Source organism: Pelodiscus sinensis, chromosome 11 (assembly GCF_049634645.1).
Source record: "Pelodiscus sinensis isolate JC-2024 chromosome 11, ASM4963464v1, whole genome shotgun sequence".
NCBI classification, from domain to species: Eukaryota; Metazoa; Chordata; order Testudines; family Trionychidae; genus Pelodiscus; species Pelodiscus sinensis.
Genome location: NC_134721.1, coordinates 19,677,075 through 19,704,342, shown reverse-complemented (window position 1 = coordinate 19,704,342; position 27,268 = coordinate 19,677,075). Strand labels below are relative to the sequence as shown.

The window sequence follows — 27,268 nt, the reverse complement described above, 5'->3', positions numbered from 1 at the left end:
CAAGAAGTTTGAGAACCACTGGATTAATGATATTGGGAGTGGCAAGAGATCCTGTCAGGAAATGTGGGAACCTAGCTGGGGTGAAGAAGTAAGGAAGGACTTCCAAAAGTCACACTAAGTAGCCTACCTATTTCTGCACTTATCTGAATATAATGGAGGTTCAATCGCCTCTGGTTATTTACAGTTTGATCCCTTATATGTATGCATATGGGTGAACCCAGAGCCCGCATCCATCCATCTACAGCAGTGTTACTCCAACGTCTGGACGGAGTCCGGTCCTTTCACACGGCAAGCCCCCTCAGAAATTGGAACACGTTGTTTATTCTGAGAGGCCAAGCGGGGCGTGGGATGGAGGCGGACAGCTCCCGACACCCCAATAACTCCCAGTTTGAGAGCCCCTGATCTACAGGCTCCGGTGTGGAGAGAGCAGCAAACAGTGACTCTGTCCACAGGCCTCCGGCGTGCGACAGGAGGCTGAACCCTCCTAGAGAGCACAGCGCTCCTTGCTCCAGTGCACCGACCCTCGCCCTTCCTAACCCCTGCATAGACCCGAGTGGCTCCCAATCAACACACCCGCCTCCAGCTCCCGAGCGCTGCCCCCCGCGCTCCCCCCAGGGCCCCGCGGCCCCCTCTCACCGAAGCGCATCCAGTCGTAGTCGCTCAGGCAGTCCATCTTCTGGCAGAAATCCTCCAGCACGCTGGCGGGCATGCTGTGGAGGTACGGGGGCTGGGGGGCGCCCCCCGGCGGGGGCTGGGCCATGGCTTCACTGCCCCGCGCCGCGTCCCTCTCCGCCTGGTTCCCGCCCGTGGGCAGCAGCGGCTCCCTCCCGGGGGCTCTCTCCGTCGCAGCCTCCCGGCCACCTGTCTCCTCCCTGCACCCACGCGCCGTTTCTCCGCCCACACTGCTCACCAGCTTCCTCCTCTCCGGGGGCCGGCGTTGGCAGCCTGCCCCCCCTATCAGCGGCGGCCCCTGGTCCGGAGCGGATGTAAACAGGCAGGGAGACTCTGCCAGCCTCCTTCACAGGCGCTTCCTGCCTGGGTGACATCAGCCCCTTGGTTTTGAAGCAGGCGCTTCCTCCTGTGGCTGGCTGCTGCGTTAGATCTTCTTGGGGAGTGTGAGTAAAGGGCCACATCCCTGCACGTCACTGGCAGCTCGGTTCCAGTCACAGGACAGAGGCAGTGACCTAAAAGGTAAGTCAACCTAGCACCTCACCCAGGGGTGAAAAATTCACACCCCTGAGGCGAAGTCTAGACTACGGGGCTTTACTGGAAAAAGCTACGCAAATTGAATTCCACCATTTGTGTAGTCTTTTCCCATCACTTTTGCGGAAGAGGCTTTTCCGCCATTTGGCCCAGTCTAGACGAGGCCAAGTGGCGCAAAAGCCTCCTCTTTCGGCAAAACCCTTATGCCTCGTGAAACGAGATATACAGGGTTCCCCGAAAGAGCGTGTTTGCTCTTCCACAAAAACCCTGTAGTCTAGACTTAGCCTAAGTAGTCTACACTACAGAGAAGATGGAAGCTGCCGCTGTCAATCTTCCTGGGTTCAAATTACCAGGTCTAGTGAAGACACTAATTCAAACTGAGAGGGGCACTTTGGTAGATGCCGATAGTCCTGCTTCCACGAGGACTCCCTTCAACTTCCTGCAGTGTGGACAGCACCAAAAGTCAAGTTAAGATACTTCAACTTCAGCTACGCAATTAACGTAGCTGAAGTTGCGTATTTTAATTCAATCTTATCCTATAGTGTAGACATACCCTGAAGCACTTTGCAGCAAGTTAGTGATTTTGTTAACACTCTTCGGGTACATCTACACAGCAACATTATTTCAAAATAACTAGCATTATTTAGAAATAACAGTCTGTGTCTACACAGCAGGAAGTTATTTTGAAATAATGTTGAAACATAGTCAAGCTGGAGGACTTGTTACTCTGATTCCTGTAACCCTCATTGTACCAGGAGTAAAGGAAGTTGGAGGAAGAGTGCTCTATTTTGCTTGTGGAGCACGGCTGTGCGAGTAGGTCCGTACGCTGCCACTCCCCCAGTGGAGTGGGAAGGGGCAGGGAGGAAAAGGGGACACCAGCAGAACCCGAACGTACGTCGCTCTGCAGCACTCCAGTCGAGCTTTGCACCAGTCTCTGCCTGGACTCTGGTGACAGCTCCCAGGAGTGGCTCACCAGCTCCAAGCAGTGCCCCTCTCCCTCCAGCAGTGGTGACGGCTGCCTGTGGAGGGAGGAGGCTGGGCTGGTGGTGCACGGCGGAGGCAGTCTCACAGCGGGAGGGGAGGGCCACGCAGTGGAAGGAGGGGCTTGCCAGATGGTGGTATGTGCTGCATGGGAACTTGGAACTCTGGACACTGCACGCCATTGGCAGCGGCCCTGGCTGCCCGCACAAAGCACCAAGGGAGCCACTTATGTGCTGGGTGGAAGCGGGGAGTTGCTGCTGCGCTACGCTAGCATTGGGTGTCTTTAAATCTACGACTGTCCTGGGAAAAAAGTGACGTATGGTCACCATATCCCTGCGGGACACCTTGGACTGCCTCACGGCACGGAACATAGTTTAAGAAATGCTGCTATAAAGCAAACTAGTTTATTAACAGTAACTTAAATAGACAGTCATAGTATCCCCCTGCAAAACATTACATAAGTTCATTCAGGTACAGGTTGGCTTAATAGACTGACATAAAAGTCAAGGTCCCAAACCTATAAAAAGAAGGGACTTCACTACAGGTAAGGTACAGAGATGCACAGGCTACCACACCAGATTCAGAGGAATGGATCTACAGCAGGGATGTCACAGACAAGATACATCAGGCCAACAAGGCAAAGACATAGGATTCCAGGGTATAGGTGAGAAAAGGACTGATCAGGAAATGACACCTGGAACTATGGAGTTTGGATCTTCTTCTGTAGATCCCTTGAAGTATTTGCTAGCATGTGGAGTATGCTGCCATCAGGAAGGACAGTATCCTCTCTTGGATGCAGCAATCTTTTATGCTTTCGTGTTACTAGGCAGAACACACCTGACGTAACCCACATTGTTCCTTGCCCAAGAGAAAAAATACATCAGTTGTCCCAAGAAGAAAGATACCAATACGGTGGACAAAACAACAACCATTTACAAACAAGATGGTGACATGCCCAAACAAAATGGAACCTATAGTTTTTTTCCCCTGCAGAGGGTGCATTGACAAGCAGAATTAATCCCTGGGACAGCCAGCAGGAGGTGTTGCAGTGGTAAGCAAACTCCATCAGAGACTGAAATTATAAAAAAGGAAAACACCCCAACATGCACATTCCTCCCCATTAATTCACTGCACCTGAAGGAACAAAGTAAGCAGCCGTTGGACTTGGGGAGGAGGCTTGCTCAGGAAGACTGCTGAAAGTATGCAGTGAGAAAACTTTGTTTTGAATTTAACATAGTTTATTAAATTAAACACCAGTTGCACCAGTTCTTTATTTTCTTTTAGCAATTTGTGATTTTTATGCCTTATTACTTATACTCGCTTAAAATCTGTTTTTGTAAGTTAATAAACTTGTTTTATCTAATTCAATGTGTTTAAATTGAAGTGTCTGGGAAACTCCATTTGGGGGTGGCAAATTGTGTGCATATTTCTATTAAGTAACATACTATATTTAAAATGCATTGCTCAGGAGAGGGTGGGTCATGCAGGACATACATTTCTGAAGAGAAATCTAAGAAAAGTGTATTGGGGTCACCCTACAGCAGTGTTCTCTCTAAGCTGTGCAGCAGTACAGCTTCACAAGTGATAATCAGCCCCGCCCAGTCAGAAACACCATGCAGGGAGCAGACTGACTGGGCAGGGATGATTAATCACTTGTGTAGCTGTGCTGCTGCACAGTTTAGAGGGAACACCGCCCTACAATATAGTTCAGGCTGGTGGCAGTCAGAGTGTAAGCCAAGCATGGCGGGTTGGCTACTGTTACAAGCAAATGTTCAGTGTGTGGCATGCATGCTGGAAGATTGTTTGTTTGTAAATGGCTCAGGTGAGAGATGTTTGAGCCACAGCATTGTGAGACACTTAAAGTTGTTGGGCCGGGATGACACAGCTACTCAGTCTGGATTGTATATGGTATGTTACACCTGAGCAATACCAAGTTTATAATGGTGCTGGGTCCACAGTCAGAGGGGGTCCACCTGATGGGTCTGCCATCCATTGCACTCACAATCTGCCCCAAGCCCTGCCTGTACTTGGCCTCTCCTCCCCTCCACAAAGCCCCATCCTCCTTTGCCTCTTTCCCATGAGGGTCTACCTGCTCAGTGGGAGCAGCACAGTGGGCCACAAGGGGAAGAGGCTAAGGCCTCTTGGGATACAGCACAACCAGAGCAGGTCATAGGGCTACTATATAGATGCCGGGATTTACAAAAAAATTCAGCCTTCCATCTGGGTCTGCAGCCTTTGAATTTGCTGTCTGAGAAGACCCATTATGTCCTCATACTGTTCTCTCTCTTTATCATGCTTGGACTCCTGGGCCTTTTTTCTGTATTCGGTCTTTCTCTCTGCTGTTGTTCACGTTGGTCCTCCAAGCCCTTTGTTCATGGTCTGATGCAAAGCTGTCTTGCAGGATCTTACAGAACATGTTCTCTCTAGTCCTCTTCTTTCTCAGCGTCAGGTGGTCTGTAGGTGTGGTGAGATCACCCACAAAACCGCCATGCCAGAAACTGCTGATAAAAACAAACAGATGTAAATTGTATTACAGTCAGAAGGGAAATATAAGTTTCAGAACTCCCTTCCCATTGCTTTGGTAGTTAATATAGAGGCACCGCTTTGCTCGTGTGTTAGCATCCTCCTCTTGACTTCACTGGTTTGGACCAAAGAAAGGATGGGAGTCTGTACAATTGGAACAGCAACATTGTGGCTGTGTCTAGACTGGCTAGTTTTTCCGGAAAATCAGCCGCTTTTCCAGAAAAACTTGCCAGCTGTCTACACTGGCCGCTTGAATTTCCGCAAAAGCACTGACTTCCTACTGTGAGAAATCAGTGCTTCTTGCGGAAATACTATTCTGCTCCCGTTCAGGCAAAAGTCCCTTTTGTGCAATGCTTTTGCACAAAAGGGCCAGTGTAGACAGCTCAGATTTGTTTTCTGCAAAAAAGCCACAATCACGAAAATGGTGATCAGGGCTTTTTTGCGCAAAAGTGCGTCTAGATTGGCACAGACGCTTTTCCGCAAAAAGTGCTTTTGTGGAAAAGTGTCCGTGCCAATCTAGACGCTCTATTCCGAAAATGCTTTTAATGGAAAACTTTTCCATTAAAAGCATTTCCAGAAAATCATGCCAATCTAGACGCAGCCTGCAAGAGTTGCTAGTGAAGAGGAGATCTTTCATCCGCCTGCTTTTTGGAGCTCCACTCCTAGGCTATGTCTACACTGGCACGTTCTCATGCAAAAACTCTTTTGCGGAAGAGTTCTTCTGCCAAAACTCTTCCAGAAGAGAGCGTCTACACTGGCATGTGCTTTTGCACAAGAGCATCCATGCCAGTATTGACGTTCTCTTGCGCAAGAAAGCTCTGATGGCTATTTTAGCCATAGGGCTTTCTTGTGCAAGAAATTCATGTTGCCTGTCTACACTGGCCTCTTGCGCAAGAACAGTTGCGCAAAAGGGCTTATTCCTGAGCAGGAGTGTCAGAGTTCTGGCGCAAGAAGCCCTGATTTCATACATTAAAACGTCAGTTTACTTGTGCAAGAACACACGACCAGTGTAGACAGGAAGCAAGTTTTTCCGCAAGAGGGGCCGCTTTTGTGCAAGATCGCGCCTGTGTAGACACAGCTCTAGATTAGTTGTCAGCCAGAGCTGAAAGGCCCAATCTGGCATGCATGGATGTCACTGGCAAATACACTAAGTAAATTTGCTTGTTGCCTTTTATTCCTTTACATTTTTAAAATAAATAGTTAGTGTGGGTATACTGGAACAACTTTTATAATGGGGGTGCTGAAAGCCATCGAACCAAACTCTAAACCTTTTGGATGATGGAAACCACTTCATACAAGGGGGTGCAGTCCAGCATCTTTGGCTTACTGCAACTTCAGCTTTGGAGAAGATTGGCATGGCACTGCTCTCTCAGCTCCAGCCAAGTGAATATAGGCTTCCAGGGTAGGGCTCCACTAGTACTAGTAAGAGTGTAGTACCAGTGTAGACAAGGTACTGGTGTTTTTAACACAATGCTGCAGGGTCTTTTTAAATGTTGGAACCTGCTGACACGTTGTCTATACTACAATTCAACATGGAAGCTTCATAATAGCAATGGAAGGGAGTTTTAGGGAGGAGAAGCTTAATGTAGACATAGCCTTTGGAATGAGTTAGTTATATTTTGTAAACTGGTGACTTCGTTTCGGTAGTTTTGCAAAGTATAAATTTATGGTTGATTTAAAAAAATCTCTAGCATACAAGAATATAGGCTAAAAGGTACTTGATAAACACACACAAGAAAACTAAAAAATAAAATCCATCAAGTTAATATGTATTTATGTATTGTGGTGGTGAACAAAACTCAGTCCATGCACAATGTTTTAAGAAAAAAATAAACCAATATTTACAAAAAATGGAAGATACACTTAAATATTTACAGCATGGCTTCGTATTCTTACTCATTTAGTTTTACAGCAGTTTTCCTAAAATGTATATATTTTGTATCATTGGAAATAAATGTTCAAGATTAAACAATGGTAAAATATTATGCAAAGATCTACCTCTTATCTCACATAGTACTTAAACAAGGGGTGGGGAACCCTATGACCCACAAGCAGAATCTGGCCCCTGACTTAATTTCATCAAGCTGGAAGCCTCAAGAGTTGGTGCACCTGCCTACACTCCCAGGCCTGGAGTGTGATTGCCAGATCACCCTGTTGCAAGGGAATCCCCTAGCCTTAATGCCCTCACTTCCCATGGGGCTGGAGTGTGGCATGCAGAGTTAAGTGTGAGTGAATGGTGGGTTTTGTGGGAGGTTTTTTGCTTCCCATGTTGACAGCAGGTGAGTAGTTAGGGTATTTTTGCTTGTGTGTGGCCCCTGATTATTCTGTGGGTTAGTGGACCCTGACCAAAAATGGTTCCCTACCCAACAAACCTCTGGTAAATTCCTACACATATGTTATTTGCACCCTTGTATCAGTGTTCATCCTAGGGATGTAAAATCTTGTTTATTCTGTTGACTAGTTAACTGTTACATTTAACTGGTTAGCCAATTAAACAGGATCCCACAGGTGGGTGGCCCCAGTGTGGCACAGCATGGCAGATCCAGCCAGGCTGGAGAAGCCCCACATCCACGCTGCCAGTTAACTGGTGATAAGAATGACAAAGGTAACTTTTTGTATTTGATCAAATTCTGCTGGTTGAAATGACAAACTTTTGAGCTGCACAGAACTTTCTCTTGGGTGTCAAGCAGAGTGCCCGAGCTAAATACAAGCTGGGACAGATTGTTAAGCATAAAGGTTCATACGTGCTACAGCTGACCACTTGGGCAATTAAGGTTAACAAGCAGTAAGCTGTATTACAAATTGTTGTAATGAGCCACAAAACCTGTTGGTGTTAACTCCAGGGTTTTAGTATCTAGCTGAATTATGAATGCAAGTGCTCTCCCCCCCATTCCATACCTTTCCTCAAGCCCCCTCCTCTGAACATGTCTGATCCCTGCTCTTTCCCCTCCCTCCCAGAGCATCCTGACCACCATGAAACAACTGTTCACAGCAGGCTGAGGCAGTGGAAAAAGGGAAGTGAGAGGAGTTAGTCAATGAGGTGGCCAGCTGGTAAGAGGTGCTGGGGGGCGGGGAGGGGGGTAAGAGAGGAACTTGGCTGCTGATTGGTGCTGAGCACCTGCTAATTTTTCCCTCTGGGTGCTCTAGCCCCAGCACATTCATGGGGTCAATACTCATCTGCAAATTTTGCATCTGTTGTTTTGGCAGGGTATGGTGCTGCTTGGAGCTGGCATGTCCTAGTATGTGTCTTCTTCTGGCCTTCAAACAGCCCTCCAACCTTAAAAACTCAGTATCAGAAGGAAGCTTTCCACAAACCAGGACATATCAACTAAAAGTGATGCATGGCAGTGTTACATGTAAATTAATAAAAAGGTCCAGCAACAAGTAAAAACATCCAGACACTTTTTAAAAAGCGTTTTAACCTAAGTGTTAAACCCTTTATTGTGATAACCCTGATGCAGATACACAAAAGCAGGGAGAAGGGGAAGAAAACTCTTTTTGCCTATGCACACAGACTTTCCATTTATTTTAGTGAGCTTTGGATCAGGCTACCCCATCCACAACCATTCTACATCCCCTAGTGTTACACCTGTATGATCTGAACCAGGGAGCAAATTTTATCTTGGCGTAAAGGGGTAAAATTCCCTGAAGTCAATGGAGTTATACACACTTATGCAAGTTCCATTTAGGTAACTACAGTCTTCAAACTAATTCAAATTTTTCTTTGATGTGACATCCTCGCTAATGATAAGGACATTGTCTGTATTTATAATCACCACTCCCCCCAAGAAAATGATCATGGGTAAGTCAATGTTATACCACTATATCAGAAATGCATTGTTACAGTTGTTCTGAAAAAGTCCAAGAGCAAGATTCTGTCCTCAGTTCCATCCTACAAGGCCACTGATGTCAACAGAACCACATAAGTTTAACTGCACACAATTGAGTCTCCTATGTTTAAATTGAAACATCATAAACTTGGTGTTTGTTGCATACTATTTGATCTCTTGAATCTGGCTCTTGCCATCCTAATAAGTTTTGTGTATTGAAACCAAATGAGAGCAAGCACCTTTCAGAGCATGAAATCCTGACACCTACTCAGCTCCTGAAATGTGTTTCAACGTGGTTAATACCGCTTACACACAGTAGTTTCACAGTGGTATCTTCTTCTGCACACAGGAGTCTGGAATGAATGATGTTCATTTTAAATCAGGAGCTTCATTCCTTATTTTGCTTCTTTCCAGAGACAGCCGTTGAAGATCCTTCTCAATCTTGGGATGATTTTCCAGGTCTTCATATAATGACTGAACAATATCCAATTTCCTGTAGTCCACTGGTTTTACCAGACTGCGAACAACCTGAAGACATCTCTCTTTTAGACTGAACACTGCAAAGAGAGATAGAAGATTAACATTTATGTAATTTGACATTTCAAGCTTCTCTAGCATTCTCCAGCCAAATATATCAAAAGTATATCACAAACATTCATGAATGTAGCCTGCAATATTTGTGAAATAGGTATTACTTTTCCTAGAATGTGGAGAAATGAGACCCAGTGAAGTTTGACATATAGTCACTGACAGAGAGAAACAGAACTCAGATCTTCTGACTCCCAGATGTGCACCCTATCCATTGGATCATTAAAAAAAATCCCACAAGATACATTAGAAATGAAGAGAGGAGGGAGGCTTAAATAATGTCAAAGGCCTGTAAATAACTGTACTCCAGAGAAATCAATGTTTTTGCTTTTTCAAAATAATAAAATATTATTAATTGCTTGAATATCTGAGTCATACAGACCCATCCTTTTACTAATATAGAATAAGGTCTCTGGTTTTAGCTCATTACATTTCCCTTTAAATTCTACAGATTGAACCTCTCTATTCCAGCAACAACCATGGTCTTAGTTCGCCACATGTTCACTTATCATGGGGGTGGCTAAGTTTCCCATGGTCCCATAAAGTTTTACAGTCATCTGTCCTGGCTCTCAATGTTCTGTGCTGTTATTTAGCCCTAATTTACCCCAAATGCCTTCCAATAGTCCAGTAAGCTGTGGACGTGTTGGTAATGCTACTAGACAATATTGACCTCCAGTGCTTGGGCAAATTCTTTGGTTCAGCAGCGGACAGGTCCCAAGATTGCTCGAATAGAGAGGTTCAACCTGTAGCAGATTTAACTCTTTTCATAATTTACCTGGAAGTGTGATATTTGCAAACACAGGCTGGCCATTTATATTGTGAGTAGGCACAAACATTTCTGTCTGATTGACAAGAAGTCCATCATCTGTTTCTGCATCTCTGAACAGCCAAAGATGTTCTGTAACAAAACAGATAAAGAAGCTGTATATTAGGGATGTAAAAACTGATAAGCAAAAGCTTATAGGTTAATGCTATAGACTACACACACATTCCTCCCACCACTTGCCAGTAAATTTTTTATCAGGCTGGCCAGCAGCCCAGCTCAGTTCTGGATACGGGAGCTCAGACCACCACCTGGACAGGGGCTGCTGCCACCCTGAACTGCTGCCTCTTTATCAGCAGCACAGGGTGACAGCACAAGTCCACAAGGGGGGCTGGGTTTTAAACTGGCTCCCCTCACAGACCAGGTCCCACGTGGCACCTCGCACTGCTATCTCTGATACAGTGGAAGCAGCACGGAGTGGCAGGTGTCTTCTCAGGAGTGAGGCCAGAGCACACTGACTGCTGGCCCTGCCCCCCAGGGACTACAGAATAGTGGACTAACCAATAAGAATTCATGAGGTTATGCGACTATTCAATTAACCAATATTTAACATCCCTGCTGTATATCTAATTGTTTTAAATGTTATCTTTCAATTGTATACAAATATGAAGATGGTAACTTATTTTAAAGTTAAACTGAGCTTTGGAATTAGTAACTACAGGCAGTCCCCGGGTTACGTACACGATAGGGACTGTAGGTTTGTTCTTAAGTTGAATCCGTATGTAAGTCGGAACTGGCGTCCAGATTCAGCCGCTGCTGAAACTGACCGCCAGTTCTGACTTACATACAGATTCAACTTAAGAACCCCAAGCTTCCCCAAGTCAGCTGCTGCTGAAACTGATCAGTGCTGATTCCAGGAAGCCTGGGGCAGAGCAACTCTGCCTCGGGCTGCCTGTAGTCAGCGCTGGTCAGTTTCAGCAGCGGCTGACTTGGGGACGCCTGGGGCAGAGCAGCTGGGGTGCTGCTGGGTTGCTCCAGTAGCACCGCTCCTCGGCGGTACTAGCCCAACCCAGCAGCACCCCAGCTGCTCTGCCCCAGGCGTCCTGATTCAGCCACTGCTGAAACTGACCAGCAGCGGCTGAATCAGGACCTGGGGCAGAGCAGCTGGGGTGCTGCCGGTTTGGTCCAGTAATGCTGAGAGCGGGCGCTGCAGGACCAATCCGCAGCGCCCCAGCTGCTCTGCTCCAGGGTCCAAAACAAAAGCCTGGTCTGCTGGGGGGGGGGCACACTAGCCGCGCCCTCCCCCCCAGCAGACCAGGGACACGGGGAGCAGAGCCGCAGCGGCAGCGGGTGCCGCGCCTCTGAGGCTTTGCTCTGGCAAAGTCTCAGAGGCGCGGGACCCCCCCGCGGCTGCGGCTTCAGTCCCGGTGCCTGTGGTCTGCTGGGGACGGTCCCCAGCAGGCCACAGGCACCGGGACTCAAGCGGCAGCAGTGGCGGTTCCCTGCGCTTCTGAGGCTTTGCTCTGGCAAAGCCTCAGAAGCGCGGGAACCCGCCCGGTGCCCCGGGTCTGCTGGAGACGGTCTCGACCTCCAGGGCGAGAAAGCCCCTTTCGTAAGTGCGGATCCGACATAAGTCGGATCCGCGTAAGTCGGGGACTGCCTGTATTTCAATTTTTCTTCTGGCTTGTGTGGGACCACTGGAAGTGAGGTAGCAAGAGGAGTCTGGATGGAAGGGGAAAAAAAGGCAGATGATCCCAGAAAACACCCAAGATTAACCATATCATCAAGGTGACAGAAAAAATGAACACCTCTCTACTATGTTACATTATATATAAAAGTCTGTACTAGGGATGTAAGCGACCAGTTGAGTAGTTGACTACCCAATAAGCTTTGGCTTATTGGGTAGGTGCATCATTACTCGTTCCCTGCTTCCCCGCTGCCTCTGTATCAGAGGTGGTGGGGGGGGGGGGGGCAGGAGCCGCTACTGGGGGGAGCAGTCTCCATTGTGCATTTTACCATTTCCATGGTGCTCTTACTACATTTAAAATGCAGAGACGCAGTGGTCTGGGACTCAGTGTGAGCTGGGATTGCTCAGTCCTACCTTGCACTGGGTCTGGAACCTACCTCTGCTGCGGCTCTGCATTTTAAATGTAATAGGAGCTGGGTGACATTTAAACTACAGAGCCACAGCAGGGATAACTCCTTGACCTGGCAAGAGCTGGGAGAGAGAGCGCCTCCCCTTATCAACTAATCATGTAGTCAATACAAATTGTATTGACTACAGGCTTAGTTAATTACTCACTTCTTAACATCCTTAGTCTGTACTCTTGGCATGTGATCCTAAAGGACATGCTTGCCAGTGGTTTTCAAACAGATGTCCAAACTGAATTGAGAACTCTAGGATTTTCAGGAGCAAACATCATTATTCCCAATTCCTTAATGCACTCAGGCAACCACAAATCTTTTGGCTACTGCAACAGTAGCCTCAGGACAGGCAGAGTGGTCAGTACATGCTGTTTTGAATCAGAAATTTAATTTTTATCCACTGCTATAAATCCATCCACCTTAACACATGAGTTTCACCCCCATCATTCAAGAAATCATCACACTCCATTCATTTCCGGGATACCGACATATTACTCATCCAGCTAACTGGGCATTTCAAAGCTAGACTCATTCACAGATGATGTTCCAAGATCCTTATCTACACTTACCTTGCTCCTACTCCCTATCTGTACTCACCGAGGTGTCACTTGTCCTTTTCCACCCATCTGTACTCACCCAGGCAGCTCTACATCCTCTACCTGCTGCCTCTGACTGCATCTACCCTGGGACCTAACTGTAGCCACCCAAATCTGTTCCCTCAGCCCCCCCCTTACCATACTACCCAGGTAGCTGTGCCTCCTCTGAAATGCCGCTGCCCATTCCAATCAGACAGTCGTGACCCCCCGCCCCCCGCAGGTAGTTACCCGTCCCCACCTGGATACCTATGCACCCCCCCTCAGCTATGCACCCCTCCCCCTCCCCGCCTAGGTAGCGGTGCACCCCCCAGTAACTGCGCCCCCTCCGCCCAGCCCCACCTAGGTAGCTGTGCATCCTCCGGCCGGTGCCCGGCTGCAGGACCGCGTAGGGCTGAGGCTGGCCCTCGAAGTCCAGCCAGATGGGGATGACCAGCCGGGGGCTCCGGTTGCAAAAGATCACGTGAGAGGGCTCCCGCGTGTTGACAGAGCGCAGGAGCCGCCGCTGCTCCCGCCCTTCCTCCCCCGGCTCCTGGGGCATCTCCGAACCGACGCGCCAACCGCCACTGACCGGGGACAGGATGAGGCCTACGGGCACCTTCCAGCCGTTGGTCGGTGGGGAAGCGCCGGGGCAGGAGCACACTCCAATACGCATGCGCGGCACGTCGGCCATTACTCGCGGGGCGCCCTGCTGCTCGCGCTGTGCCGGGTGTGCGCCGCCTGGCGGTGAAGCTGGGTGCAGAGCAGCGTGTTGCAGGGCGGGGCCTCTCCATTTTGAGGCCTTGTTTGGAAGGGGGGGGGGGATGTGGCTGTCCCGGGGAGCCTGAGGGGAAGTGTCAGAGAGCTGCACTTTTCCAGCAGCACCCCCCCAGCCTCTCAGCAGGAGGGGCAACAACATGGAGGCCGGCCGGGGGGTGCTGCTGGACCACACTCCACATTTCCACCTGGCCTGGGCTGCTAACGAATGTGTTAGGCCAGAGGTTCTTGCCTGGATCTGGCCCCCGAGGCTCCGCATTGGGGAGCCCGTGCTGGTGCTCCAGTCCCCCAGCCACTCGCCCACAGGGCTGGATCACACAAATCTACTCGCCTCAGTCCCCTAGGCTCTGGTGTGCAAGGGGATTGTGGGGAGTGTGTTTCTCCTCAGTCAGGGGCCTCTCACTTTGTGTGTGGCCCCGGCTGACTGATTTTTCTGTGGGTCAGCGGCCCCTGATCCAAAAAAGGTTTCCCACCCCTGCCTTAGAGGGTGACCTCCTCTTCATACATTCACAATGTTGTTTAACACCATTACAAACGCTGGAAGCAAGATGGGGTGTGTGTGTGTGTATATATATATATATATATATATATATGGGGTGCAGAGTGAGAGCCGGCAAACTCTCCCATGTAATAACTTGGGAACATAGTGGTCTCACCCTCAGTTTGAGAGACCCCACCTCTGTTGGATGAGTGATGGGAGTGATTCACCTTGTGATGCATCTCCCTCACCCTTGCACTAGTCTTAAGCTTCCATTCAGGGGGCTGCTTGTGAACCATACAGACTGGCACAGTTCCTGTCTTGTGTACCATAGAGATGACCCTTGCTGTGTGGTCTCCCTCTTCCACCAAAACAGCACCACTACTCCAGGTATGAAACTAGATGTGTGTAGGTGTAAAATAAATGTTCATTTCGGGGGGGGGGGAGGGGGTCAGCTACTGGGTGTTTGTGGATGTAGTAGCAGGATACGTCTTTTGTAAGGCTTTAAAAAACTAGGACTTAATGTCATTGTGAGACTTTTGTTACAAATTTAAATGTCCCAAAACTAGTTTCTCTGGATTCTTAAATTTGACTAATGCTAAGAAACTGAACAGCACTTACAAAAGAAAGATAACAGTAGCATGTCACCAAAAAGCAACACTATTGTATGCGGTAGTATTTTAGCCCTATTGATCCCAGGATATTAGACTAGATAGGTTAGGTAATAACTCTTATTGGACCAACATCTGTTGTTAGAGAGTGACAAGCTTTCCTGCTACATGAAGCTCGTCACGTCTGAGAACATGTTTCACCTTGTATTTCGCTGTGGCAGTTAAAGTACTTTCCCCAGACCTCATGAACAGATCTGTGTAACTTGAAAGCTTGTTTCTCTCACTGACTGATGTTGGTCCAATGAAAGACCTCACCCATATTATATTGTCTTTCCAAAAAGTAACATTAACATTCAAAGTTTTACAGTAGACATTTTTGAGTGACTGTGGTATCAACTGTAGTTTGGAAAAACCTTATTGAAATGTTTGCTGTGTGTTGGAAAGGGTTTATGAAAAGACATTACAAATTTGTGTTCGAAGAATATTATTTACATTGCAAAGTTAAAACCCCTGAAAGTTTGGAAATGGCAGAATTTAATTGCCCCTTGTACATCTGTATTATGGTAGCTTTTAATTATATAGTCTCACAGGATCCCTGGAATTTAGGGAGCTATTATTTGTAATATCAACATATGTCTGAGTGAGAGAGAAAAGGGGAAGAGCATCATACATCCTTTTTTGAATGGAATTGATAAAAATTGCTGGCCTCTGTATGGGTGGCTTTCAGTCAGGGATATGCATACTCCTGAGGATTCGCAGAGGTCTTCCAGGGGGTAAATCAACTAATCTAGATATTTGTCTATTTTTACAACAGGCTACATAAAAAATACTAGTGAAGTCATTGCAAACTAAAATTTGATAGAGACAATAACTTGTTTATACTTCTCTATTTATTATATAGTGAAATGTGAGTACAATATTTATATTCCAGTTGATTTGTTTTATAATTACATTAGCAGATTACCCAGTGTTGTTTGGGCTGTAAGTCAATTAAGCTTTTTTATTTTGGAAAATAAAAAAAAATGTACTTGCTTTATTTTAATGATTATGTTTTTCAGAAACATAGTATTATTTTATGAAGTTAGTTTTTATTTTGGATTTCTTAAAAAGGTTGTTAAAAGATTTCTGTTTAATGTTTTTTTTTAGTAATTTTTTAAAAATGGGAATTGCATAAAGTATTTTTTTCTTCCTATAAACTCTTGTCATTTGCTATGTTTTTTCAAAAAAGGAGTATAGTCAATTTGGTTTCCAATAACATTTTCTTTTAGTTTTCAAAACTTAAGCATTGATTTAGCTATGCCAAAACAGAGCATTACTCTAAATTTCTCCATTTTATATCTTTTCTGTAAGATTTATGGAATCCTATTCCAGTTTCATTCTATTTTTCTGGCTCATCTTGGTTAAGTCTCTTTCAACATTCGCTCAGTTATGTCAGTTTTGAGGACTGTACTTGCTTTGGTGATTCTGTCTCTTTTCTGTTTGGTTTTATGGGAAGCAATCCCATTCCAGGCACATCCTATTTTCCTGGCACAGCCAAACTCTTACATTACTTTAAGTTGTGATAAGAGGAAGCTATATATGGTCCCAGATCTTACCATTTAGGAGGAGATCTCGATCTAAGAGACAAACTCTCTATAATATATATAGCCAGGGCTCAACAATTTAGATAATCTACTCGCCATGGGCAAGTAGATTATAGCCTGGCACGGCGCCGCAGCGCAATCAGCGCATGTGCAGCATGCTGAACTGCGCGGCTGGCGAGCGGGGCTCGCCATGGTTTGATGAGCCCTGTATATAGCATATGGTAAAAATGGTAAAGTAAGCTATTTTTTTCTGTAATAGTGTGCTGTGACATGTTTTTATGTGTTTTATGTGTGTTTCTGTAAGTATATAGTTTTTAAGTGAAGCCTAACTGTGGAGTAGGCAAGACAGAGTCAACTCCAGAAAGGGATACAGTACTTTGGAATAGATGAGAGCCACTGTTCTGGCCTCTAGAGAAGAATCAGGACTTTTACTAAAAGTCATATTTTAAAAGTTTTACAATTAAAAATTCACTATAAAAATTATAGGATACAACCTGTTTTTATTACAGGAGAGCTCCTTAGGGGAGGTACAGTTGAGAAATGTGAGTGTATATTTATGCTTTATGGGACAAATATGTTTTAGTACCTGTGAGGAGTGCACATGTGTTTAGTTCTGATAGGTTTATGTGTCTGATAGATGAATATATGGTGTATGAAACAAGTGGATGAAAGAATGTATACAGGCAGTCTCTGGGTTACGTACAAGATAGGGACTGTAGATTTGTTCTTAAGTTGAATTTGTATGTAAGTCGGAACTGGCGTCCAGATTCAGCCGCTGCTGAAACTGACCAGCGGCTGACTACAGGAAGCCCGAGGCAGAGTTGCTCTGCCCTGAGCTTCCTGGAATCAGCCGCTGATCAGTTTCAACAGCGGCTGAATCTGGACGCCTGGGACAGAGCAGCTGGGGCACTGCCGGGTAGGTCCCCGCAGCGCCGCACCTCAGCGCTGTGGGAACCAACCCGGCAACACCCCAGCTGCTCTACCCCAGATGTCCCCAAGTCAGCCGCTGTTGAAACTGATCAGCGGCTGATTCCAGGAAGCCTGGGGCAGAGCAATTCTGCCTCGGGCTTCCTGAAGTCAGCCGCTGGTCAGTTTCAGCAGCGGCTGACTTGGGGACGCCTGGGGCAGAGCAGCTGGGGTGCTGCCGGGTTGGTCCAGTAGCGCCCCTCCTCGGCGCTACTGGACCAACCCAGAAGCACCCCAGCTGCTCTGCCCCAGGCGTCCTGATTCAGCCGCTGCTGAAACTGACCAGCAGCGGCTGAATCAGGACGCTTGGGGCAGAGCAGCTGGGGTGCTGCCGGGTTGATTCAGTAGCGCCGAGGAGCAGCGCTGCGGGACCAACCAGGCAGCACCCCAGCTGCTCTACCCCAGGCGTTGCGAGAAAAGCCTGATCTTCTGGGGGCGGGGGGCGGCGCACAAGCTGTGCCCTCCCCCCCAGCAGACCAGGGAGATGGGGGCGGCGGGGCCGTCGAGACGTGCCGCGGTCCCGCTGCCCACGTCCTCCGTGGCTTTGCTCCGCGTCTCCCTGGTCTGCTGGGGAGGCTCCCCCAGCAGACTAGGGAGATGCGGAGCAGCTTTTCTCGCCCCGGAGGATGCGGGCGGCGGGACTACGGCACATCTGGGCAGTCCCGCCGCCTGCGTCCTCCGAGGCGAGAAAAGCCCCGTTTGTAACTACGGATCCGACATAAGTCGGATCTGCGTAAGTCAGGGACTACCTGTATTTAGGGATGGGTAGATGTGTGTATGTGATTATGAATGTGTGACAGTGTGCATACACTGTATTGAATCAAGTGCAGTTTTCTGTGGGCAGAGGAAGTCTTGCCCCTTCACTCTGACTGGGCATGCTCCAAACGCTGGGACAGCATAAAAGGCAGTAACACAGCTCAGTCTGGGCTGGCCAGCGAAGGACAAGAACCTTCACCAGGAGCTCCAGAACCGCACTGGCCAGAGACTCAGATGGTGGGACCCCGGAGACCGCCGCAAACTACCAGCACCGCAGGAGCCCCAGGGAGAGCCGGCTGCGGAGGATCCAGAGACTTCTTTTAATGGACCTGCACCAGCATTGGAAGGAAGTGACCCATGGACGGTAGCGGAATGGTATCTCCCATTCAGGTGAACTTGGTGTGTTTTGTTCGGACTCCCTGCTGAGCGAGTGACAGAATGCTCTGCCACTCACGGGACACTGGGTTGGGACCTAGTGGAATAGGATATGCCTAGGTCCCCCTACTGGGGCAGTTGCCCTCCCCCCCAATTTATTAACTCTGCACTGAGTTAAAGGGCTACTCCATAATGACTTTGGCCACAAGGCTGTGCTTACCCTGAGTTAAAAGGCCATTCCCCTTTATTGACTTTGCCCTGAGCTGAGGGCTTCCCCATAATTGACTCTGACCATGTTGCCCTGTGTTAAAGGGCCACTCCCTATTGACTCTGGCTAGTAGGCCACGCTGCCCTGAACAAAAGGCCATTCCCCTTCATTGACTCTGGCTGATAGGCTGTGTTGCCCTGAGCTAAGGGTTCCCCCATCATTGATTCTAGCTGTTAGGCTGGACTTCTTTGAGATAAGGGCTAACTTCATTGTCTCTGGCTGTCGGCCTTTACTGCCCTGAGTTAAGGGTTAATTCTATTGACTCTGGATGTTGGGCTGGATAGCCCTGAGATGAGGATTGACCTTATTGACTTTAGCCATTAGGATATACTACTCCAGACTGAGGGTTGTTATTTACAGACTAAAAGAGCCTGCCAACTGACCGGCGACTAAGTAAGCGGTGTCCACACACCGGGTCCCCTCAACCCCAGAGATGGAGTGTGCAGAGGCTGCAATGGTATGAATATTCAATTTTGGAAGGAAGTCTCTGTGGACATGAATGAATCAAATTGTGTGTTTTGTCATAATCAATGCACGTGATGGACATAGGTCTTCAAAGTTCTATTTACAAATGCACAGTGCTGTACTTTCCTGCAAGGGAGGTAGTTCTCCCCAGAAGATCCACATATCACATCCCCATCAACTGCATTTCCCTGGATACTGAGCTGTAACTTTCAAAGCATCAGAAACAAAACTTCTAAAGATCCGCCTTTCTCTCCTCCTTATTGGACAATGTAAATCAGAGCTTTTTAAGACCATCTGTGTCTATTGTCTGTATGAGTTAACAGAGCAATGGAACATGCATTAGTTAACTGAAAGAGACTTGCTTTACTTCTAGCTCTCCTTCCACATCTCTCCCAGTAGATCAGTTTGGCAGGATCTTATTAGCTACATTTGACAGTTTTGCAAAATTTATGAACAAACTTACTTCAGCTTGGACCTTCCACATTTAGGATTTAGGATTTAGAAACGTGATAGCAGTTTTTATTTATGAGCCTCAGTCTCTCTTTTGCTATTATCTTTAGCACTATTTTTTATGTACTGTTGGAGAAGGAAAATTTATTGTCTTAATTTCCTTAGTGCAGGAGACTTTGCATGCGTTCTTGCTTATATTTGTGTTCCCCCACTCCCACCCCTTCTCATGCAAAAATGCAGTGGTTGTTGTAGCACCTAAACTTTTAATTTTTCAGTAGGCTATTGGTGTGCATTTGTGGGGTTTTTTTATTGTTATTTCTAGCAGCAAGATGCTATTAGATGCAGAGATGAGGAAAGCCAACATCCTAGCCTCTCTCCAGGCTTTGGGGGAGGATTCTGCAAATGGGAGAAAGAGAAGGAATCCTAGAAGAAATTTCATCTCTGATCTGAGTCCTGCTGTGTGCGGCTGCCTTCCTCCAGGGAAACTTCTGTGTGGATCCAGATTCACTGATGGAATTCTCCAAAGGGGAAATCTCATAGGCTCACTGGCTCTGGAAAGGGTGAAACTGCCAAAGGCAAAGCTTGGGAAAAAGTTCAGAATTCCTAAAGGCAAAGGAAACAGGAGATGGGCACTCTCCCAATCTATGCAGCACATCATGCCCTCATCCCAGGAAGACCAGGTATGCTTTAAAGTGGGGACTGGCAGGAAATAGTCTTAAATGGGGATGACTGACAGGACCAAATTTAACCTTGGTATAACTCTATTAACATCAATGGCTTCCACCAAAAATAAATTTGGTCTCTGTCTTTGTGCTAAGGAACAATTTCTTATATATGTAAACAAAACTAGATTTTTTTGCACAAAAACTGACAGAAAATTATCTTTATAAATTAAAGAGGTTTTCGTGCTAGGGAGGAGATCTAATGTGAACCTTGTGTAAAACTTAAACAAGTTGATCTTTATAGTAACATTTTTTATCAACTTAAACCATGTGGAAACTCAGAACTTTCTCTTGTTAGAAACATAAAGCCAGTATTCCACTTTTTTCTGTCTTCTGCTTTTTGCTTCTAACCAATCATCTGCTGCTGCCACTCATTCCTCACTCAAGGTAGAACTGATTGTGATCTCACACTAATGTGACTGGCTCCATTAAAGTCAACATTCTTTGGCTGTGTCTATCCCTCTGGGATAAGGGATCTTTCGGAAAAGGCTTTATTTTCCGAAAGATCCGCGTCTAGACTGGCGCTTTTTTCTGGCAAAGCTCTGTGCTGAAAAAAAGTGGCAGCCATTTTTATGCTAATGAAGCAGGGGGGATTTAAATCCCTGCTTCATTTGCAATTGCAATATGTCTAATTTGCATCCCTTTTACGAAAAAGGGATGCAATCTAGACAAAGCCCTTGTGTATGGAAGAAAAATCTGGCCATTTTTTTCTCCTTTATGATATTTCATTTGGGATCTGTAGACCCAATTAGAATGTCAAAGGGTAAAGAATAAGCAGCAGAGAGAGGGAGAAGGACTCAAGAATCCCACATCCTATTTCTTTGTAAATTAGTAGTAAATAATGAGGTCAGGATCTAGTCCTTAATCAATTATTTTTTAGTGCTTTTTAATAAGATATTTCAAAGTTTTATTCAACCGAGGCTGTGGTAGCAGCTGCTCCTGTCTACCCCTGCTGAAGTGCTTGATCTTTGGATCAAGGTAGTTAAGCAGTTATTGGCCACTTAAAGTGCCCTGCTGCACTGCTTTGCAGAAAACGGACACAGAATAGTGCTGAACCTCCCTGCACAGTCTCTTTGTGTCCTTGCCAATTCCCCATTCCTTTGTGCAGTATAACCATGATGGTGTTTATGACCTTTCATGCCTTTAGGGATGCAGATTTGTCCCAAACAGAGTAAAGGATTTACAAACTAGAATAACATTTCCAGGGCAATCAGTCCTCATACTTCAGGGGCTAAACTGATTAAAGGACTGGTATAAAGAAGAATTTTTTCTCACGGATAGTATTGCCTGGCTACATGCATTATAAAAGTTTTTGCTCAAGCATCTGATATAGGTCAGAAACAGGCTGTTAGGCCTGCTGTGGGATCTTGTGGCTGTTCTGGGATGGTAATTTCTAGATTCCTATTAAAGAGACAGTGAGGCATACAGTTTTGAAGACCTGCAATTCTGACACTTCAACTACGGTATAACAGAAAAAAAATGAACACTTTTATGGAAACATGAATCCTTTATCTGAATGATTTTTATAAGTGACTTCAAGTATGAAAAGTATTCTTCAGCACTAAGTTTTTTTTTTAATGATATTTGTGTAACTAACATTGATATTTGTGTAACTAACATTCACTGAACAGGTAACGAGTAACTGGCCACTTTCTTCTTTCAGCCAAATCTTCTGTTCAGATTTCAGAAAATTGCTAAAAGCATTGTCATACTTTGCTTACTTTACAGAGAGCACCATCTTCTGTGAGTAATGAATATTTGTAATTCATTATGTTCTAGTCTATTTAGGATTATTTATATATCATATCCATTGCTATGGTCTCTGAGCACCTTGTATTTAGTACTCAAAATTTTCTGTTTCAGTTATAAATACATCTTATATAATTATAGCCTGACATTTTGGGTTAACTTTGGAGTAAGTAAATGCAAATTATGTGAGTGACTCTATAGAACAGGGGTGGACAAGATCCAGCATGTGGACTGGAACTGGCCCACCGAGCCTTGTAATATGGTCAATCAGCCCCTGCAGCATGGAGCAGTATTGCTCAAAGCTGCTGGCTGCTCCCTGAATCTCTCTGCACTGCAGCGAGAGGGAGACTTTGTGCACTGCCCCATGCCCCCAGCAAAATCTCTCAGCTCCTATTGGCCAGAAACTGACAATGTGAGCTGAGGGGTTTTTCTGAGGTCAGGGGAAATGTGCAAAGCCTCTCCTATGCCTCTTGTAGTGCAGAGAGCGACATAGAACAGAGAAGTCTGGGGTTGCTGGCAGGCAGGGAAGCCTGCCTGAGAGTTCTGCTAGCTGGGAGCTGTTTAGGTACGTGTCTCCTGGCCAGGGCCTCTCTCTTGCACCCTACCCCCTCGAACATCCCAACTCCCTCCCAGCTCCTGCACTCTCTCCTACACTGCTCCCCTGTTCAGAATCCTTTCCTGAACCCATACCCCTTCCCAGACCCTGGATCCTAGTCCCCTGCCCCAGGTTACCAGCCAAACCCTCTGTACCCTCCTTCCCCCACCCCAGGTCACAACTCCCTCCCAGACCCTGCAGCCACTCCTATATCCTTCCCCCAGTGCAGAATCCTCTCCTGAACCTATACCCCCTCCTGGACCCAGCACCCTAATCTCCTGCCCCAGTTCACAACCCTCCTCCAAACTCTCTCTGAGACCACACACCCTCTCAAGCTCCCGTCTGCACCTCACCTCTATCCTAGACCCTACACACCCTCTATAGAAAAGTGTGGCCCTTGACCACTTACCAGAATCTTGGAATGGCCCCCCATGAAAAATTATTTCCCAGCCCTGCCATAGAATATGGATGTGTTGCATTTAGTTACTATCTCCCTATATTTCAGAATGTATTATGTATTACCTTCATGAAGTATCACAATCTTATTTGCATATTTGTCTAAATTTACTTTATTATATTTACATGTTATTTATGATCAGAAGGTTTACAGCTCCAAAAATTAAAACCAGGTTAGAAAAGGAAGTTTTGTATAGCGATGACACAGCACAGTTACAAAAATAACCCAGGGCTCAATCTTATGGATTGGCCCATTGACAGTAACAAAACTATTAGAAACAAGATGTATGGGTTTGAAGGCTGGGCCTAGTGTTAATAAGACTAATCTCCATACTTTCATATTCTTGGTAAGTCATAGACCCATACTTAGATGTTTGGATGTGGACAAGAATTTAAGCCTTGCAGTTGTCTTTAATTAGCATGTTGTTCCAGTAAGTGAATATCTTTTTGTTAGAGCCAACCTCAGCTATGGGATTGAGCGAGTCAAGAGATGGAGAGCCCAGCCAAACCACATGGAACAGTCTAAAGAAGAGATCCTCTTTGATGTGACACTGTTCAGAGCTAATAAACAGGTAGGGAGAACCAGAGTTACCACCTCTAGGTCTAAGTTCTCCAGCCTAAATAATTTCAGTGAAGCCATCCTAATCACATGTATATGTAGTGATCCAAGGTCTTAGGGTCTGTTAATTTAAATGGAATGCCTGGACAAAACCATATGGCTCTACAGTTATAAAGAATCAGATTTAGGCCAGATCACGCAAGAAACAGTTGCTTTTTTAGTTAATTGATGAGAGGTTTGGTTTCTTTGCAACATTTCTCTACTGGCAAATATGTACATATAGATGCAGTTATCTACTACATATTTGAGAGAGTTTGTTTGTCTGTTCATCTCTGTCTGCTCAAGAACTCTTCCTAAACCGTCAGACCTAGGACCACCAAATTCGATATGCAGCTTTCTCTTACCATAACTTAAAGCAAGGTAAGGGTCTGGTTGTTTCTGGAATGAGATTCTGCTTCTCATAAAACCATACAGAAAAGAGACAATCACCAGCCAGGTGAAAGGGGTTGACTTGGGATGTACCCATCCCATTTGGGACTGCCCTAGCCCCAAGCCTCCCATCCCCCAGACACCTTTTTAGAGGGATGGGGGGGCCGGGTTGAAGCTCCCCTTCATCAGGGAGCCAGAGGAAAGTACACAGTTTGCTGCATTTTTCATTGTGGCTGGGGAGTACAGAGGCAGATGAGCCTTCACGTGCCCAAGATGGGGGACATTCACCTCTACCCCAGTTGTGCCTTCTGGAGCTTCAGCTGCCAGAGAGAGGTGCTTCTCACCTGGCCTCAAGCTGCTGCATTGAGAGAGGGCTGGAATAGTCCTCTCTTACCATGGCAGCCTGCATACTGAACCCCTCATCCCAGAGCACTGATTGACATGAAGTAAAACAAAAATAGTGCTTTTGCTGGTATAGCTTATTTGGTCAAGGAACTAGTATAAAATATAGTGGCAAAAACACCTGCCTTTGCCAGTGTAAGATGCCTGTGCTAGAAGGGGTTGCCAGTGTAGCTATATCAGAAAACTTTACAGTGTTGACCTGGTGCTAGTAGACGTGTAGCTATTTCAGTATAAAAGTGTTTTTGCTGGAATAGCATATTTTGCTTATGCTCACAGAATTTGTAGGTATAGACTACAATTACAGGCAGTCCCCGACTTACGCGGATCCGACTTATGTCGGATCCGCACTTACGAACGGGGCTTTCTCGCCCCGGAGGTCGGGGCAAAAAAGCCCCATTCGTAAGCTGCTCCGGTGCCCCTGGTCTGCTGGAGACCGTCTCCAGCAGACCAGGGGCACCGGGCGGGTTCCCGCGCTTCTGAGGCTTTGCCAGAGCAAAGCCTCAGAGGCGCGGGGAACCGCCGCTGCTGCCGCTTCAGTCTGGGTACCTGTGGTCTGCTGGGGACCGTCCCCAGCAGACCACAGGCACCCGGACTGAAGCCGCAGCCGCGGGGGGGTCCCGCGCCTCTGAGGCTTTGCCACAGCAAAGCCTCAGAGGCGCCGCACCCCGCTGCCGCTGCGGCTCTGCTCCCCGTGTCCCTGGTCTGCTGGGGGTGGGGGGGGTGCAGCTAGTGTGCTCCCCCCGCCCCAGCAGACCAGGCTTTTGTTTTGGACTCTGGGGCAGAGCAGCTGGGGCACTGCCGATTGGTCCTGCAGCGCCCGCTCTGGGCACTACTGGACCAACCCGGCAGCACCCCAGCTGCTCTGCCCCAGGCGTCCCCAAGTCAGCTTCTGCTGAAACTGACCAGCGCTGACTACAGGAAGCCCCAGGCAGAGTTGCTCTGCCCCGGGCTTCCTGGAATCAGCTGCTGATCAGTTTCAGCAGCAGCTGACTTGGGGACGCCTGGGGTTCTTAAGTTGATTCTGTATGTAAGTCAGAACTGGCGGTCAGTTTCAGCAGTGTCTGAATCTGGACGCCAGTTCCGACTTACATACAGATTCAACTTAAGAACAAACCTACAGTCCCTATCTTGTACGTAACCCGGGGACTGCCTGTATAGTCAATGAAAAAGGTTCAACTAGAAATTTGTTGTGAATTGTTAAACTTGCATTTGAGCTTCAGTAACCCCTTTTAATAAGCATTGTTAGGAACAGTCTGATAGAAACTAGTGCTTATGTGTAAAATCCAATGTGAATCTTTACTGGTGTCTTAAACAGTTGCAGTTTAATTAAGGTTCAGTCACTCTCTATTTTGGGTGGGATGTATGCATTTTGTATCAACAAGTATAAAGCTGTTGTTTAATCAGCTTTATTGTACCTGCTCATCTTTTTGCCATTTATATATTCATTCTTTTTTAATAAAATTTGTATACGTTTTCTGACATTTCTGCTTTCAAACCAGTTCTATTTCTTGCATGCTGTGCAATATGAGTGGCATATACTACACATGTAGATGAGAAATTCTAAAATGTGCTTTAGATTATGCTGTGCATATATCTGATGTGTTCTACAGTAAATTGTGACCCATTTTTAGGATCTTTATCCTCAGAAAAGTGCATTTTTGTATCCATTGTGAAGCAGAGGAACAACTTTGTTTTTGGAAACTCACTATAAAATGGCTAAAATACCATCTGAACAAAGTCATAAAGACCAGAGTCAGTTTAATTGTGTAAAATGTGCATGCAATTTTGTGCTTCATTTTTGCATGCGTATACTTTTAGCCAGGTGCGACATGACTGCACATGTAAACATGTCTTGGAGGATCTGGGCCTATGTGCCAAAATGACTTGAAAAATCTGGTCTTAAATGTGTAGCATGGCGAAGATGACTTGCCAAATTTGTTATTTAGAACTGTGCTTCAGATTTCACGACTGTATGAGTGAACCTAAGTATTTGTTATTTATTTAGTAAACCCAGCTCACATAGTACAGGTTGTTCCTGGTCCAGCACCCTCACACTTGACCAGTCTTGAATCATGGAATCTGCCGGACCAGCCTTTCTGCTGCTGCCAGTTGCAGGGCTCTGCTCCGGAGGCAGCAGAGGGGCTGGCATTAATCAATCAGGGGCAGGGGTGTGTGTGCTTAGAGGAAGAGGCAGGGTGACTGTGGAGACTTGAGGCTGGGTGCCAGGAGTGCAGCCCCATGGGAGTGCACTGAGCCCTACAGTTGCCAGGCTGTGCTCCTTGCCCCTGACAGCAGGGCTCTGCAGCTACCCTGTCTCTTCCCCTGAGCATCCCCCCAACCCTACCTCTCCCTGAGTTTGAGCACTGCAAATGAACTATTTGTGGTGCTCTGGAAGCTCTGGGACGGCAGGAGAAGAGGCTGAGCATAGGGTCCAGCTTTTCTGTGTGAGTACTCCAGACCCAGAGCGCCCAGGAGGATGCCAAACCACAGCTGTTGCTGGACTACAGAAGTTATTACTATTGTACAGGTACAACCTGTATTTGTGTTTGTTTTTCATAAACTTTTTTTTACCTCCATTTATGTGTTTATAATAACACAAGAAATGTTCTCAGGGTATCTTCACTATCCAGGAAATGAAATATTTCAGGGAGATGAGATATGTATTGCTGCTTTGTAAATGGCTTTTTGAAACATTATTATATGGGGGGGGGGGGGGGGAGGAGAAACGAATAAAAGCTTTTGCAATTTGCCAGAACCTGTGCTCATATACTTAATGATGATAAGTCTAAAATTATTTGGCTTTATAGTCACCTACAAATTAACAAGCTTTACATCTCATCTGTTTCTTCATGAAATGGAGTATTTGATTCCTACCATTGTGCAGTTAGCGCCATTTTTCAGCCCTTGATTTCAGGCTTGCAATTGTCACTGTTGTTATAGATTGGAGTCTTTTTTTCTTCCCTCTGGATATGCAATTCACATTAACATGAATGAGAGTTGCATACACTGACATACTGCCTAT

The 27,268-nt window shown here is 46.4% G+C and overlaps 3 protein-coding genes and 1 long non-coding RNA gene across 15 annotated transcripts in view; 2 read left to right on the top strand and 2 right to left on the bottom strand.

The window, feature by feature from the left end:
- Positions 1 to 905, bottom strand: part of IRAK2 (interleukin 1 receptor associated kinase 2) — a 45,819-nt gene extending 44,914 nt beyond the window's left edge. For both annotated transcript variants that reach the window (XR_012906466.1, XM_006132819.4), the window contains exon 1: positions 637 to 905. Coding sequence is in view for 1 of the 2 variants with exons in the window: in XM_006132819.4 (XP_006132881.2) it covers positions 637 to 760 (124 nt within the window). In the remaining variant the exon portion in view is untranslated. The remainder of the gene's footprint in view (positions 1 to 636) is intronic.
- Positions 906 to 3,249: 2,344 nt separating this feature from the next.
- Positions 3,250 to 9,088, top strand: LOC142830921 (uncharacterized). The gene is made up of 3 exons (XR_012906469.1): positions 3,250 to 3,390; positions 7,666 to 7,758; positions 8,952 to 9,088. It is a non-coding gene; the product is annotated as an uncharacterized LOC142830921 (long non-coding RNA).
- Positions 3,379 to 13,310, bottom strand: VHL (von Hippel-Lindau tumor suppressor). 3 transcript variants are annotated; one of them, XR_012906467.1, is made up of 4 exons: positions 12,969 to 13,310; positions 9,901 to 10,023; positions 8,777 to 9,094; positions 3,379 to 4,685 (listed from the first exon to the last, which is right to left on the bottom strand). XR_012906467.1 is itself a non-coding variant. In XM_075938729.1 (3 exons), the coding sequence occupies exons 1-3, from the start codon at positions 13,297 to 13,299 to the stop codon at positions 8,907 to 8,909; spliced, it is 642 nt and encodes a 213-aa protein (XP_075794844.1). In that variant the 5' UTR covers positions 13,300 to 13,310; the 3' UTR covers positions 6,465 to 8,906. The 3 variants fall into 3 exon arrangements, 1 of the variants encoding a protein (XP_075794844.1); XR_012906468.1 differs by having other exon boundaries at positions 3,379 to 4,682; XM_075938729.1 differs by lacking the exon at positions 3,379 to 4,685 and having other exon boundaries at positions 6,465 to 9,094.
- The window catches only part of LOC102445688 (cyclic nucleotide-binding domain-containing protein 2-like), a 44,096-nt gene continuing 30,128 nt past the window's right edge, over positions 13,301 to 27,268 (top strand). For 2 of the 9 annotated variants that reach the window (XM_075938723.1, XM_075938722.1), the window contains exons 1-4: positions 13,301 to 14,250; positions 19,815 to 20,014; positions 21,720 to 21,799; positions 23,311 to 23,428. In XM_075938723.1, the coding sequence (XP_075794838.1) occupies positions 14,076 to 14,250; positions 19,815 to 20,014; positions 21,720 to 21,799; positions 23,311 to 23,428 (573 nt within the window). In that variant the 5' untranslated portion in view covers positions 13,301 to 14,075. Of the gene's footprint in view, positions 14,251 to 17,489; positions 20,015 to 21,719; positions 21,800 to 23,310; positions 23,429 to 27,268 lie in introns of those variants that run through there. The other 7 variants (XM_075938725.1, XM_075938728.1, XM_025189534.2 and 4 more) reach the window with 7 other exon arrangements.